Source organism: Echiichthys vipera (genome assembly GCF_963691815.1).
Source record: "Echiichthys vipera genome assembly, chromosome: 11".
In the NCBI taxonomy this organism is placed as follows: Eukaryota; Metazoa; Chordata; class Actinopteri; order Perciformes; family Trachinidae; genus Echiichthys; species Echiichthys vipera.
Window position 1 is genome coordinate 22,939,781 of NC_139836.1, and position 13,592 is coordinate 22,953,372.

General features: G+C 42.6%; 1 protein-coding gene across 1 annotated transcript; it reads right to left on the minus strand.

The window, feature by feature from the left end:
• Nucleotides 1–4,933: 4,933 nt before the first annotated feature.
• LOC310953388 (uncharacterized protein) lies at nucleotides 4,934–7,976 on the minus strand. Its single transcript, XM_083922412.1, has 2 exons — nucleotides 7,758–7,976; nucleotides 4,934–6,624 (listed from the first exon to the last, which is right to left on the minus strand). The coding sequence occupies exons 1-2, from the start codon at nucleotides 7,957–7,959 to the stop codon at nucleotides 5,657–5,659; spliced, it is 1,170 nt and encodes a 389-aa protein (XP_083778538.1). The 5' UTR covers nucleotides 7,960–7,976; the 3' UTR covers nucleotides 4,934–5,656.
• Nucleotides 7,977–13,592: the final 5,616 nt, after the last annotated feature.

A 13,592-nucleotide genomic window follows, 5' to 3' on the forward strand; every position in this document is an offset into this window, starting at 1 on the left:
GCTGCAGGGGGATGGGGGGGTCTCTGACTGCTCCAGATTCCGACAAATAGCAGGCCAGCTGGTTACCACTCAAACTACCACCAGATCGTAGCATGCGTCAGAGTCCAAAGCTAGAGAATGGGTCAGAGAGAGGGAGAGTCGTTACCACGGGAAATGTCCTAATTCATGCACCTAACTCACTGGCTCTGTACCACTATTACTGCTGTAAACAGGGGCGTAGCTATGGGGGTCCTGATGCAGCAGAGGGGACCACCACCTACTAATGTCCCTGGCCATTTTTTTGTTTGTTTGTCATATTTTCTGCAGCATGCCAGTGGTGGGGAAGTGGTCAGCGTTGGTGCACAAAGCTCAGCATTTATATACACACGTGATCGGGCTTGGCTTCATGCAGAGAATGGGTGTGGTTTGGTTAAGGCAACAAAATCACTTTGATTAAATGTTAATAATAAAAGACATCGAGTCCCATGAGTCAAGCTTGCGTTTTTTTATGAATATTAGACAGCATGATCTTTCCCTTACCTTAACCAAGAGCTGTGAGTGCCTAAACATAACCATTAATAAAGAGAAACTGTATTGTGCTTAAAGGTTGAATATGGAGAATGAGCAGAACACCGCCATCTAGTGTCTCAAGATCGTAGTCGCAACAACAAAACATAATTCCAGCAGTCGGGTGGCCAGGTTTGTTGCCTAGTGTGTCAGCGATCAGCTGATGCAGTCATTAGATCTGTAAAGGAAAGTGTGCAGGGCCACACTGTGTTGAAAATCATCCCACAGCAACAACTGCAGCAGCAGCATCAGTCATTCTCACTGCTTTTAATAGCTCCAATAGATGAGATCCAGCAGGTGATTTATGTGACTGGGATTAGCATTAGAAGGTAAACAATAACGCAAATGTATCATCTGGCCTTCCTCAAAGTTTTCCTAACAACAATTTTACACCATGGATCTAATACGTGAATGAAAGTGACGGGTGTCCTGTGGTTTTCTTCTCTCGGTTCAGTCTTCTGTAAAGATCCAACATGTAAGATATGGTCGGATTTTAAATCTCAAACATTTAGAAAAATTAACTAACATTCTCAACAGAGTCTGAAGAAGAGTGGTGTAATAACAAAGACCTTTATGTAATGTGTTGCAGAGAAATCAGTGAAATGAGCACGCGGCCCGTCCTGTCTTGTAACACTTGGACCTCGAGAGGCGCTAGCGAGTCACTGTAGCGTCCAGTAGCTTCATCTCTACCAAGCTGTGATGGCGCTAGACTCTATTCAACAATCTCTTAAACGCAGAATCTCCATTACATTTACGAGGATATTACAAGGTTTATTGTGTGTCTAACTGTACACAGTCTATTCTTGCACAAGGTGAAATACGGTCCCCTATTTTTTGGAGCATGTGGCCAGGAACTACGCATTGCACCTTTAACATTAAATAAATTACCCCAAATAGTTTAGTAGGAACTGAAATGAGTATAAAGTGTTTTTTTCTTCAGATTGGTAGATAATATAGATCTGAATACAGTAAGGCTGTGGCTTCAGAGTCAGACAATCTCCCATCATTATCCATATTTTCTTATAACGCTCCTCCTGATGGGATGAAGTGTCCGATTGGTCAGTAATCCCACATCTCTGACTGGTATGAGTCTGTCGATTGGTACAGAGATCATCACCACCCGCAACAACAATCTTAGCTCTTATCTACAAATGTTCTTTTCTGATCCTAGGAGAATATACTGTCTTTGATAGAATAGAAGGTTATGAAATTTATAAAATGATTATGTAAATCACACATTATCCTTCAATGCTTCATGAGCATTTGAGTATCTGTCTATTTGAGTATATATGTAATTTAAACACTGTTCATGTTCCTGCACAGTCTGACAGCTTCTCCTCCCATCGACTCCTACATGAAACAGATGTGCAAAAGTATTTAAAATATTGCTTGAAAAACAAGCTTGACCAACAACTGATATCCATTGCTTTAGACCCTGCTTGTTGGTTCGTTCGTGTGTACGTCTCTGTCTCCAGAGGATGTCCACCAGATGTTTGCTGTCCTCCTCCACATCAAACCTCGACCCTTGAGGATGATCGTGTCAGATCTTCCCCCATCAATCCGCCTTACACCAGAAACTCCCCTGGACCACCTCCATCCCCACCTGGGTGTACGTTTGGATTCTCCTCAAGTACTACGGAGATCTGTGAGTAACTCAATGACCTGCTTATGCAACTGTAGGCCAGAGAAATTACTGATGACTGCTGAGTGCTGGAGAAATTGCTCGTAACAGCTTGTGGGTGCTAAATGTCACTTTTCACACACCCTGTCTGCACAAACACACTAACACACAGGGAAAAACTGCCAGTGTAACCCCTCTTGTCGTGTGTTAATCTGATACACAGCCTGACCCACATAAAGGAAAATCCCTCCAGTTCCCTTGAGTAAGTTTCACATAATTTAACTTCACAGCAGATTAACCTTGTGCCCTCTTTTTTTTTTCCAGAAAGGTATGGGGCAATTTTCTCAAACAGCCATAGTCTGGGTCAGACCCCGCTGCAATTACATATGGAATAACTGCAATTTAAGAGCTAGTTTGGTGTTAACTTTAGAAGTGATTGGGCCAACGGAGGGTGTGTACACAAATCATCTGATTAGACTTGAGTGAATCCCCATTAAGGGTGAGCTAACATGTGGGAAACGGTTCCCAAGGATCCAGGGGAGTTTGCTGCTGATCTTGTGTCTTTAGAGGGGGTTGCATAACCAGATTAGGGTAGTTGGTTTTAGGTTTGAGGGTCACTAAGGCCTGATTAGCTCTTTAGCTTTACAATCTCAAATCTGAATCGCCTGAAGCAGCTTCCCAAACACAGAGATTCCTGAATGAGCTCCTGTTCTGTGTGTGATTTTTAGGCCACCTGGGAGCTGTCCAAGTTGAGTTTTACGGTCCTTTGATTGGACCAAAACGTCTTTGGATAAATGTCTCAAAACCTGGTGACTCAACGCGTGCATGGAATTTTCGGCTTTTCTATAAAAGTCATAAGAAATGAGCAGTTCAAATGAAATCCTTGAACAACGCTGGAGCGGCTCCTTTAGGAATTCAGAGTTTGCAGAGCGTGTGGTTCAATCCGTTGCAGCTTCTTTGAAATATTTGCCAATCTTCACTCGGCTACCCCTGAACTGAATCGGCATGCTCTTTGATTGCGCAAGATGTGCCAAATGTCACAATGCGCTTAATGAATAACTTTCTAACACTTTCTAAAAAGTGAGTGCTGTGATCAATGAAGTCAAAGGGCAGACATCTGCTTTGTTTTCTTTAATTATTCAACCTTAAGAAGTGTAGTAGTTTGTGTGTACTCTAATGAGAGCTCACTGACTTGCTGGATAGATGGATGAATTAAGGCTCCTGCAGCGCCACCTACTGGTAAAACAAACTCATCTCAGACCAGAACAAGACAAATATGAGTTAATGTTTATGTCAACAACTATGATTCGTTTGTGGAATCAGACAGCTGTAAAGTAGCTGCGTACAGCTGCATTATAATGCGTTATAAACCATTTATTAAATATTAATATAGTGCTTATTGATGGTAAATATATATATATATGCTATCACCTGTTCATCATTTAAACCGATTACTTCTACCAGGTGAAAACTTACAAGCTGCAGATTTATGCTCACTATTCAGATGATCTTTCAGTCCCATTCCCTTCGACGTGTTGTAAATGATGATGTCATATCTGCAAACTAAAACCGTGACCCTCAGATCTCACAAATGCAAAAACGATGCCAAAATCTTCTGGCATCTGGCATGATTTTGAAAGATTATTTGGAGAATTTGAACGAAAAATTCAAGTATTCAGGGTCAGTTTGAGCAGAGTCATAAACTGCCAGGAAACATGTTTACATTGTTTTCAGTGAAACGTTATCCTCTACGGGAGGAATACTCTCCCTGTCCGTGTCTCTCTCAGTGACTGTAAACACTCACATTCACAAGTTGTTTCTGCCCAGTTCCCGTCGCATAACCACCGCAAAATCCTCGTCCCACTAGTCGGCTTACATCAGCACTTAAATGCGTCGTGTCGGCTCTAAATACAGATGTGAAATTAAGCCCAAAATGCAACACTTTCAGAGTCACAGTGACCTCATCTGCAGCATGAATACCAAGCTGCCTAAACAAGAGGATTTGCTGCTGTCAAAACAAACCTGTTACCACAAGAGAATATAAAATTGGCACAGTTTCTAATTTTACAGTAACAATCAGTGTGAGTGTTTCCCTATAAGCAGTACCAAATTAAACAGTTCAGTTACAGGAAACTCCAGCAGCACATTAGGATCCTGATAAGTAAAGCGTTGCGTTAAGTCGCTAAACTAACAAAACGGCACAAACACATTTAACATAATTAATTGGAAACAGTGTATAGTCGATGTTAAGAGCAGTGTTATTACTGAAAATAGAGTTCCCACCAGAACAGTCAACAGTGAAGACGAAACATACATGAAAGAAAAACAGGGGTCGTATTTATCAAATTGTGAAATTTTGTGCCGTTGTGAAAGATGAGGGTAAAAAAAGACTTCCCCTTTCTTCCTACATGCAAACGTTTATGATCAAAACCAGCTGCGGAAATGTTTCCTGCTGCCATTTAGTTTTCATTTCGGACATTTTTAAGGGATTTTACACAAACAGATTTCCCTTTTTAAAAAAATAAACACATTTCTCCCTTTTTATGAAAAAGAATGAGCAGTATGACAGATGTAGGATGAATCATTGTTTCCGGCTTCCTGCTCTGATTTATCATGTTATCACTTAAGTGCTAATCTTAAATATTACTTCGACACTTCGCTGTAAGGAGTAAGTTGCTTGATAATTATTTCTCTTTTTATTGATACACATTCAAACATCCATGAGCCATTTTCCGTTAAAGAGAAATTGCCGAAGAAAGAGAAGCGTATATACACAATACTAACTGTAGTACTCAGCAATAACAATAAAAGTAATACAAATAAGAATAGTAATCATAATAAAACCAATAAATAAAAACAAAAATGTATGACCATTCACTCCATAGTTGTCTTACATGCCACCTGCTTCTCTTAGTCATCAGTCAGTAGTGTAAATAAAGAAGGGCGAAAAAATAAACAATAATAAACTGATGAAAAGATGAAAAGCGGTGTTCAACCAAAAATGAAAACCTACTGAAAATGACTCACTAGAAGCTTGGACATTTTAGGAGTATTGCCCGTGTATCCGATAAAAGATAATTTCATAATAACAAAGACAGAACACTTCTTCTGTGGTGTATGAACTGTAGTGATCAACCAAGGAACTCTCATTTACTCACTCATCATAGGAAGTCTGCTTTCATAGGAGAGACACATCCATTTTTCACACTTTTCCAGACCTGGTAAAAAAAGTCCCACCAAACAGTTAAATGCGCGTTCGCGTCTATCCCACCACTATCGCTTCCACCTGGTTTCATTATACGTAACGTGTGAATTGCTTCTGTCTCTATAGCTGTAAACAATCTATAATCTTGTTTAAGAACACTTATCGGTCTGTAGTTAGCATAGTTCAATTTCCCCTTTCCTTCCTTTGGGATTTGATATATCTCTTAGTGCTCACACTCAGCTACGGTCTCTTTGATAAACACCGGGCCCGGGCCGATGAATAAGTCAATATTTCTCAGTGTGAGTCCCTAAGTGGTATTTCAGATGTGCACTCTGTAGAAATCCCCGGCCGCAGATGTCGCAGCGGTGCGGCCTCTCTCCTGTGTGGCTTCTCATGTGCTTCCTCAGATGTCCGCTGTGGGTGAAACTTTTATCACAGAAAGAGCAGCAGAAAGGCTTCTCGCCCGTGTGAATCCTCATGTGAATCTTTAAATCTCCTTTACGGCTGCACTCTTTCCCACAAACGTCACAGCGATGCAGTTTCACCCCCGCGTGGCCGGCCATATGCTCGGTCATAGCGGTGGCGTTGTTATACTGTTTACCGCACACGTGGCAGCATTTTGAGCCCTTGTGGGATCGCAGGTGCTCGCTAAGGCTTTCGGGGGACTCAAGGGTCTCTCCGCACACAGCGCAGAGGACATCTGCATCCCTTGAATGCAAGCGAAACGCATGATTTGTCAAGTGATGATTGGAGGAAAAAGATTTATCGCACGAATAGCAACGATACTCAGCTGCGGCCGGATTCAAATGAGATAACTCTGTGGATTCTCTGGAAGTGACGAAGGCACTTTGACTTTGGTCAGGTCTCTCGTTTTCCCTACAATCTTGGACTCTTTCGTTTTGGATCAGAGTTTGTGAAGACAGAGTTAAGCCGGGAGGTAACATGAACTGAACCGTTTCAGTTTCCTCCTGAAACGACTCCTCACTCTCACTTTCTTGAGTCCGCGGTTGCAAAGGTGGTTTTGTGTCCCCCTGCTTGTTCTTCTCCCAGACGGATGAATGAGGGAGCCGGTATGAGACGTCGGCATCCTGAAACTCTTGTTCTTCTTCTTGTTGCGGACCGGCCCACAGTTCATGATCTTCCTCTTTAATGTGTCGAAGCTCTGGATCCCTCTGACAGACGCTCGGCTCCTGCTCACTGTGGTGCCGCTCCGGGGAAGTTTCCTCTTTACAGATGGACGGCTGAGAAAAGTCTGGAAAAAGGATGAAGAATTCAAAACTTCTGCATAGGTCACATGCTTATTTCTTCATTAGTTTTATCACCAACACAGTGATTGAGTTGCCTGCCAGCCAACTAGAAGTTCGCAATATCAACAATATCTCCATGAGGGCTGCAGCTAATGATTATTTTCTATGTTTACTTTCCATAAAATGTCAGAAAATAGTAAAAATTTGCTGTTACAATTTCCCACAGCTGAAGATATATTTATTTTACAATAAATCTGTTATTTGTCAAGTTTCTATCCGTCTTGTATCACCTTTACTTTACTTATGTTAATATAAAACCCAAATATATTTAGATATTAAAAACAGGGGTAATCAGTTTTGCGTGAGGAGATATTGTTTGGTTTCTTGTGATGAATTTTTAATCTTTTTTGTATTAATTTATACGGTTTACAGAAAAATATACATCACTTATTTATGAAAACAAACAAAAAATCATCAAAATGAAGGGAACATAGGGCTGAGGGAACATAGGGCTGAGGGAACATAGGGCTGAGGGAACATAGGGCTGAGGGAACATAGGGCTGAGGGAACGTAGGGCTGAGGGAACGTAGGGCTGAGGGAACACAGGGCTGAGGGAACGTAGGGCTGAGGGAAATAGGGCTGAGGGAACATAGGGCTGAGGGAACATAGGGTTTAGGGAACATAGGGTTTAGGGAACATAGGACTGAGGGAACATTTATTTATCTTTGCTGCTAATGTACACTTCGTTATTTGTTAATAAATACTATTAAGTATCATCTCATCTCATCATTATCTCCAGCGTCTTGTCCGGGGTCGGGTCGCGGGGGCAGCAGCTCTAGCAGAGGACCCCAAACTTCCCTTTCCCGGGCCACATTAAGTATATTTGTAACTGTTAATTTGTTACTTTTTTAACAAGGCTAAATGTTTATGTCAAGCCTGATGCCTTCACGCACATGGCAAAGTATAAGGTTCATTCATTCAACAGTAGGATCGGATCGGTACCGGGTATTGGATCGGTGCATCTCTAGGGAGCACAGTTCTGAGGAAACATAGGGGGCCTGTAGGTCCTACTAGTTTCAGCACAAAAAGTTAACACCATTGTTGATTAGTAAGTAGAAAGTATAATAACCAAACACACCTGTTCTGTGGTTGGACTCGGACTGCAGCAGCAGATCTCGGAGTCGCTCAATCTCCTGTTTGGAGCTGGAAGCTTCTTCTTCGTACTTTGAGATCGTTCGTTCAAAAACCTGAAATATCTCGTCGACAGCAGTTGTCAGTCGCTCGTTCACGAAAGCCCTGAGAAGCAACGGAGTGGACATTTCTAACGAGAACTGTTTCATGTGACTGGAAAGGCAATACGAGGAGGTTTTTACAGAGTCGATGTCCTGTGGTGCTAGCTTACAAGCTACGGAAGTAACAGGAAAACAGAAACCACAGAAGAAGAATGTGGACGCACGGCGGGCTGCTGCTGCCCCCTGCAGGACAACAGAGGCAGCGCTGCTAATTTAACAGAAGAAGAACATTTACCCAAATATTGTGTTAAAGTATAATTTATATTTTATTCTTCAGTGTTCAGTGTTTCCAATAAATGCTATTTTATATGTCTATTACACTTGGTGGAATGAAATACAATAATTACGCAGCTGTTATTGTTATTTGCTCAGAGGCAAATATAAAAAGTATACATAAATGAATTAATTATTCATTTTATGTATTTTTTTGTATTTATTTATTGATCTCGAGCATGCAAAAAATCAACAAAAAAAAGAAATAAAGACAGCAGTTGTTGAAAACATATCCAACAAAATATAATTTAAAAAAAGACAGGAAATAATTCATTTCATTAGCGATTTTCCTTAATTTACACGCACGAAAAGGAGAAGAAAGAAGTATGAACTTAATAATAATAAACTTTATTATATAGGAACTTTCATAACAGGAAATGCAGCTCGAAGTGCTTTACAAAAAAGCTAAATAGAGGTATTAAAACAAATAACACAAGAAGCAAAACATACAATAATAAAATGATTTTACAAAATGTATTTGATAATAAAAAAACAAGTTAATAACGTATTGAAAACAATTCTATACATATAAAAAGTATAACATATGAAAGAAATATCAAATAACATTAATGATATATTTTTTTACCCCAGTAAATTTATTCCTTCAGTGTTAAAAAAAACAACAAAAAAACATATGATGATCTTCAAATCAAATCAATTATTTGTCACATCACACACTAAACAATAAATTAATAAATAAAATACAGACGGATTATTTCAAATTAAGTACTCTTGGTATCACTTTAAGGGTACTGATTTTTATTTTACCCCGCCCTAAAGTCCTTCTCAAGAGTTTAAGCGACCCTAAAAATACATAAAATAAATAAAAAGAATGACAAAATCCTTTAGAATGAAATAAAATGAAATATTTTACACAGACACAAACAATATAACAGTAAGTTTCAGGGAACAGTATGGCATGAGTCCCAAAAAACTGAAACAATATAAATGGTTTCACAGTAAATATAGATAGAAGTCACTGGTTAATGCACTGAATACGATGATTTGCTGCAGATTAAACTTCCCAAGTAGTTAAATTAATCGACATCTACAGCAGTAAAATTAATCATACACATTAATGCAGCAGTGATATTAATCCATCCATTAACATCACGGCCTAAAGTAAAATACAGATAGGAAACATTTTACTGCATAATCAGCACTTTAACCATTTCATATAAATACATTTAATAAACACTAACATACTTTTCTACTTCTTTTAGAGTATTTTCAGCGGTATTAGTACTTTAACTTAAAAAAGGATCTGAATACTTCTTACACCACTGTAGGCTTACGTTCAAAGGGAAATATAACTTATAAACTATAACAGTTTTTAACGCTACATTTGTTTAACAGCTTAGCTACTTATTTCTTTTATTTTAAAGAGTGTAGCCAGATGAAACTGGAAATCTGGGGCAAAGAAAGAATCCCAGAAGTGGCATATTCTGCTGTCAAGTGCCTGATAAACAATCTGAGGGAACAACAAACGCATTTGTAAAAGTCGGAGGGAACAAATAAAACAGTGATGCAGAAGCAAACATGGAGTTCTGTGAAAACTATAGATGAGAGGATCTAAAGGCAGCGTGCAGGTGCAGCAATCTGGCAGTGATACAACCATTTACACACAATCAGTGTTGTTTCTCTTCTACAAAGGGACAATAGAGAGCATTTTAACCAGCTGCATCTCTGTCTGGTCTGGGGCCTGCAACGCCTCAGACTGGAAACGTGTAGAAAGAGTGGTGAGAACAGCGGAGGGTATCATCTGTACAGCTCTTCCTGCTATCCACGAGACTGCACGCAGACGCTGCCTGACCAGGGCAGAGTCCATCATCAAGGACCCCTCTCACCCCCATCATGTTCTGTTCTCCCTGCTGCCCTCTGGTAAGAGGTTCAGCAGCTTCAAGAGCAGAACATCCAGACTCCACAACAGCTTCATCCCCCACGCAATAAGACTTTTAAACTCCAAATAACCCCCCCCACACACACACACACTCACTTGTCACTTTACTGGACACTGCGTCACTTTACTTGGACACTATGCACTACCTCATTCCATTCTGTTACTCTCTGTTTATATCCACTGTTCACTGTTTATTTATTATTTATACTTAATATTCTGCTGCTAATACTCACTTCAAACAGCTGTCAACTCTGTCAACTTAGATGCTATATTGTATTTTATTTTATTTTATATTTTATTTGTTGTAGATATGTCTATATCTTGCCTCCTTTTATATTTTATACTTACCTTTTATATTGTATATTTTTTGGTGGTTTCTGGAGCCTTGCAACGGAATTTCGTTTGTATACATGAAAATGTGTGTGAATGACAATAAAGTTTGTCTAAGTCTAAGTCTAAGTGATGAATCTGCTGTGAAATACAGTCCGACCTTAACCTCGTCTTACAGCACTCCTCCAGCTGGTGTGGACCGAATTTGTCTGACTGTTTTCAGAAACAAGGCCGATAATAAAAACCTGTAGGAATGACATCAGTTTGTTGATAAAAGGTCCTTTCTAAGAGGAGCCTGAGTCGTGACCAGTGCTCACACTCCCAGTGCTCATGCCCCCAGTGCCCACGCTCCCAGTGTTCATGTTCCCTGTGCTCATGCTCCCAGTGCTCATGCTCCCAGTGCTCATGCTCCCAGTGCTCATGCTCCCAGTGCTCATGCTCCCAGTGCTCATGCCCCTGTGCTCATGCTCCCAGTGCCCACGCTCCCAGTGCTCATGTTCCCAGTTCTCATGCTCCCAGTGCTCGTGTTCCCAGTGCTCGTGCTCCCAGTGCTCATGCTCCCAGTGCTCATGCTCCCAGTGCTCATGCTCCCAGTGCTCATGCTCCCAGTGCTCATGCCCCTGTGCTCATGCTCCCAGTGCCCACGCTCCCAGTGCTCACGTTCCCAGTTCTCATGCTCCCAGTGCTCGTGTTCCCTGTGCTCGTGCTCCCAGTGCTCATGCTCCCAGTGCTCATGCTCCCAGTGCTCATGCTCCTGTGCTCATGCCCCTGTGCTCATGCCCCTGTGCTCATGCTCCCAGTGCCCACGCTCCCAGTGCTCACGTTCCCAGTTCTCATGCTCCCAGTGCTCGTGTTCCCTGTGCTCGTGCTCCCAGTGCTCATGCTCCCAGTGCTCATGCTCCCAGTGCTCATGCTCCTGTGCTCATGCCCCTGTGCTCATGCCCCTGTGCTCATGCTCCCAGTGCCCACGCTCCCAGTGCTCACGTTCCCAGTTCTCGTGTTCCCAGTGCTCGTGTTCCCTGTCCTCGTGCTCCCAGTGCTTGTGCTCCCAGTGCTCGTGTTCCCTGTGCTCGTGCTCCCAGTGCTCGTGTTCCCTGTGCTCGTGCTCCCAGTTCTCATGCTCCCAGTGCTCATGCTCCCAGTGCTCATGCCCCTGTGCTCATGCTCCCGGTGCTCATGTTCCCAGTTCTCATGCTCCCAGTGCTCATGTTCCCAGTTCTCATGCTCCCAGTGCTCATGTTCCCTGTGCTCGTGCTCCCAGTGCTCGTGCTCCCAGTGCTCGTGTTCCCTGTGCTCGTGCTCCCAGTGCTCGTGCTCCCAGTGCTCGTGCTCCCAGTGCTCACGCTCCCAGTGCTCACGCTCCCAGTGCTCATGCTCCCTGTGCTCACGCTTCCAGTGCTCACGCGCCCAGTGTTCATGTTCCCAGTGCTCACGCTCCCACTGTTCATGTTCCCAGTGCTCATGTTCCCAGTGCTCATGTTCCCTGTGCTCCTGCTCCCAGTGCTCACGCTCCCAGTGCTCAGGCTCACAGTGCCCACGCTCCCAGTGCTCATGCTCACAGTGTTCCGAGTGCTCATGCCCCCATTGCTCACGCTCCCAGTGCTCAGGCTCCCAGTGCTCATGCCCCCAGTGTTCACGCTCCCAGTGCCCACGCTCCCAGTGTTCATGTTCCCAGTGCTCATGCTCCCAGTGTTCACGCTCCCAGTGCTCACGCCCCCAGTGTTCACGCTCCCAGTGCTCACGCTCCCAGTGCTCAGGCTCCCAGTGCTCAGGCTCCCAGTGCTCATGCCCCCAGTGTTCACGCTCCCAGTGCCCACGCTCCCAGTGTTCATGTTCCCAGTGCTCATGCTCCCAGTGCTCATGCTCCCTGTGCTCACGCTCCCAGTGCCCACGTTCCCAGTGCTCATGCTCCCTGTGCTCACGCTCCCAATGCTCACGCCCCCAGTGTTCACGCTCCCAGTGCTCACGCTCCCAGTGCTCAGGCTCCCAGTGCTCATGCTCCCAGTGCCCATGCTCCCTGTGCCCATGCTTCCTGTGCCCATGCTCCCGGTGCCCAGGCCCCCGGTGCCCACGCTCCCGGTGCCCACGCTCCCGGTGCCCACGCTCCCAGTGCTCATGCTCCCAGTGCTCATGCTCCCTATGCTCATGCTCCCAGTGCTCAGCTCCCAGTGCTCTCTTTTATCCACCCACTTGACCATGTGTCCCACGCTGAGCTCATAGGATATAAAAGGACAGTCGTCATGTGAGCTGTAGCTGGCACCGTGCATCTCCATCTGCAGCTCCAGCAAGAACGACTAATCTGCAAAAAAAAAGGAAAGGCAAAAGTTTTTGGATGACTGTTTGTGGATCAATATTTCACACTTTTCAACCATGTTTCAGAGAGTCACTGTGTTAATTGTTGTGTTATCATGTTGCTTTTTAATTTTATATTACCTCTAAATGTGGAGCCATCTATAAGGAAGGAGTGTAAACATGTTAAAATGGCTCAAGTTTAGGTTCAGAACCAAGTGGTGATAAAGCTCCATATTTGTGACCAAATGGGCACTTGCATGTTTTTCGCATCACCACCAGAGGGAGCTAAATGATTCAAGATACAACATAAATATCACAGATCAGGGCAGATAGTTTCAGTAAGTTTATTTTCGATCAAATTTCTGCTTCAGAAACCTCATATAATTGTAAACCAGTCCCAACTTTTCTTTAAATTCTGCTGTAAAATCAACTGTGCAACAACTGTGACAGCCTTAATTACTTAAAATTATTTTCTGATCTTTATATGCTCATTTGACCTTTTTTTATGTTTTATTGATCCATGTGGTTTAAGGTTGTTCTTATGTCGTTAACGTTGCTGTTTTTGTGTGGACTCCAGGAAGAGCATAGCAACCATTTTGTGAAAGCTAATCGATATAAATAAAGAATAAAGAAATCAAAAGTACCTGCCAAACACTTTAAGGATGCATGAGAGAGTTTTGCATCCTCATTGATAAACAATGAATAAGTTGAACTTTAAATATGTCGCAACTTTTTTATTTGATTTTTTTTATTTTGATTTTATTATTATTGTTTGCACAATATAATAACATTAATAGAACTTACAAAAAAAAGACAAATGATAAACTGTGCAGGAAGATGGGTAAAAAAAACCAGAGGGCGTATTTGAATCCTCCACCACAAAACA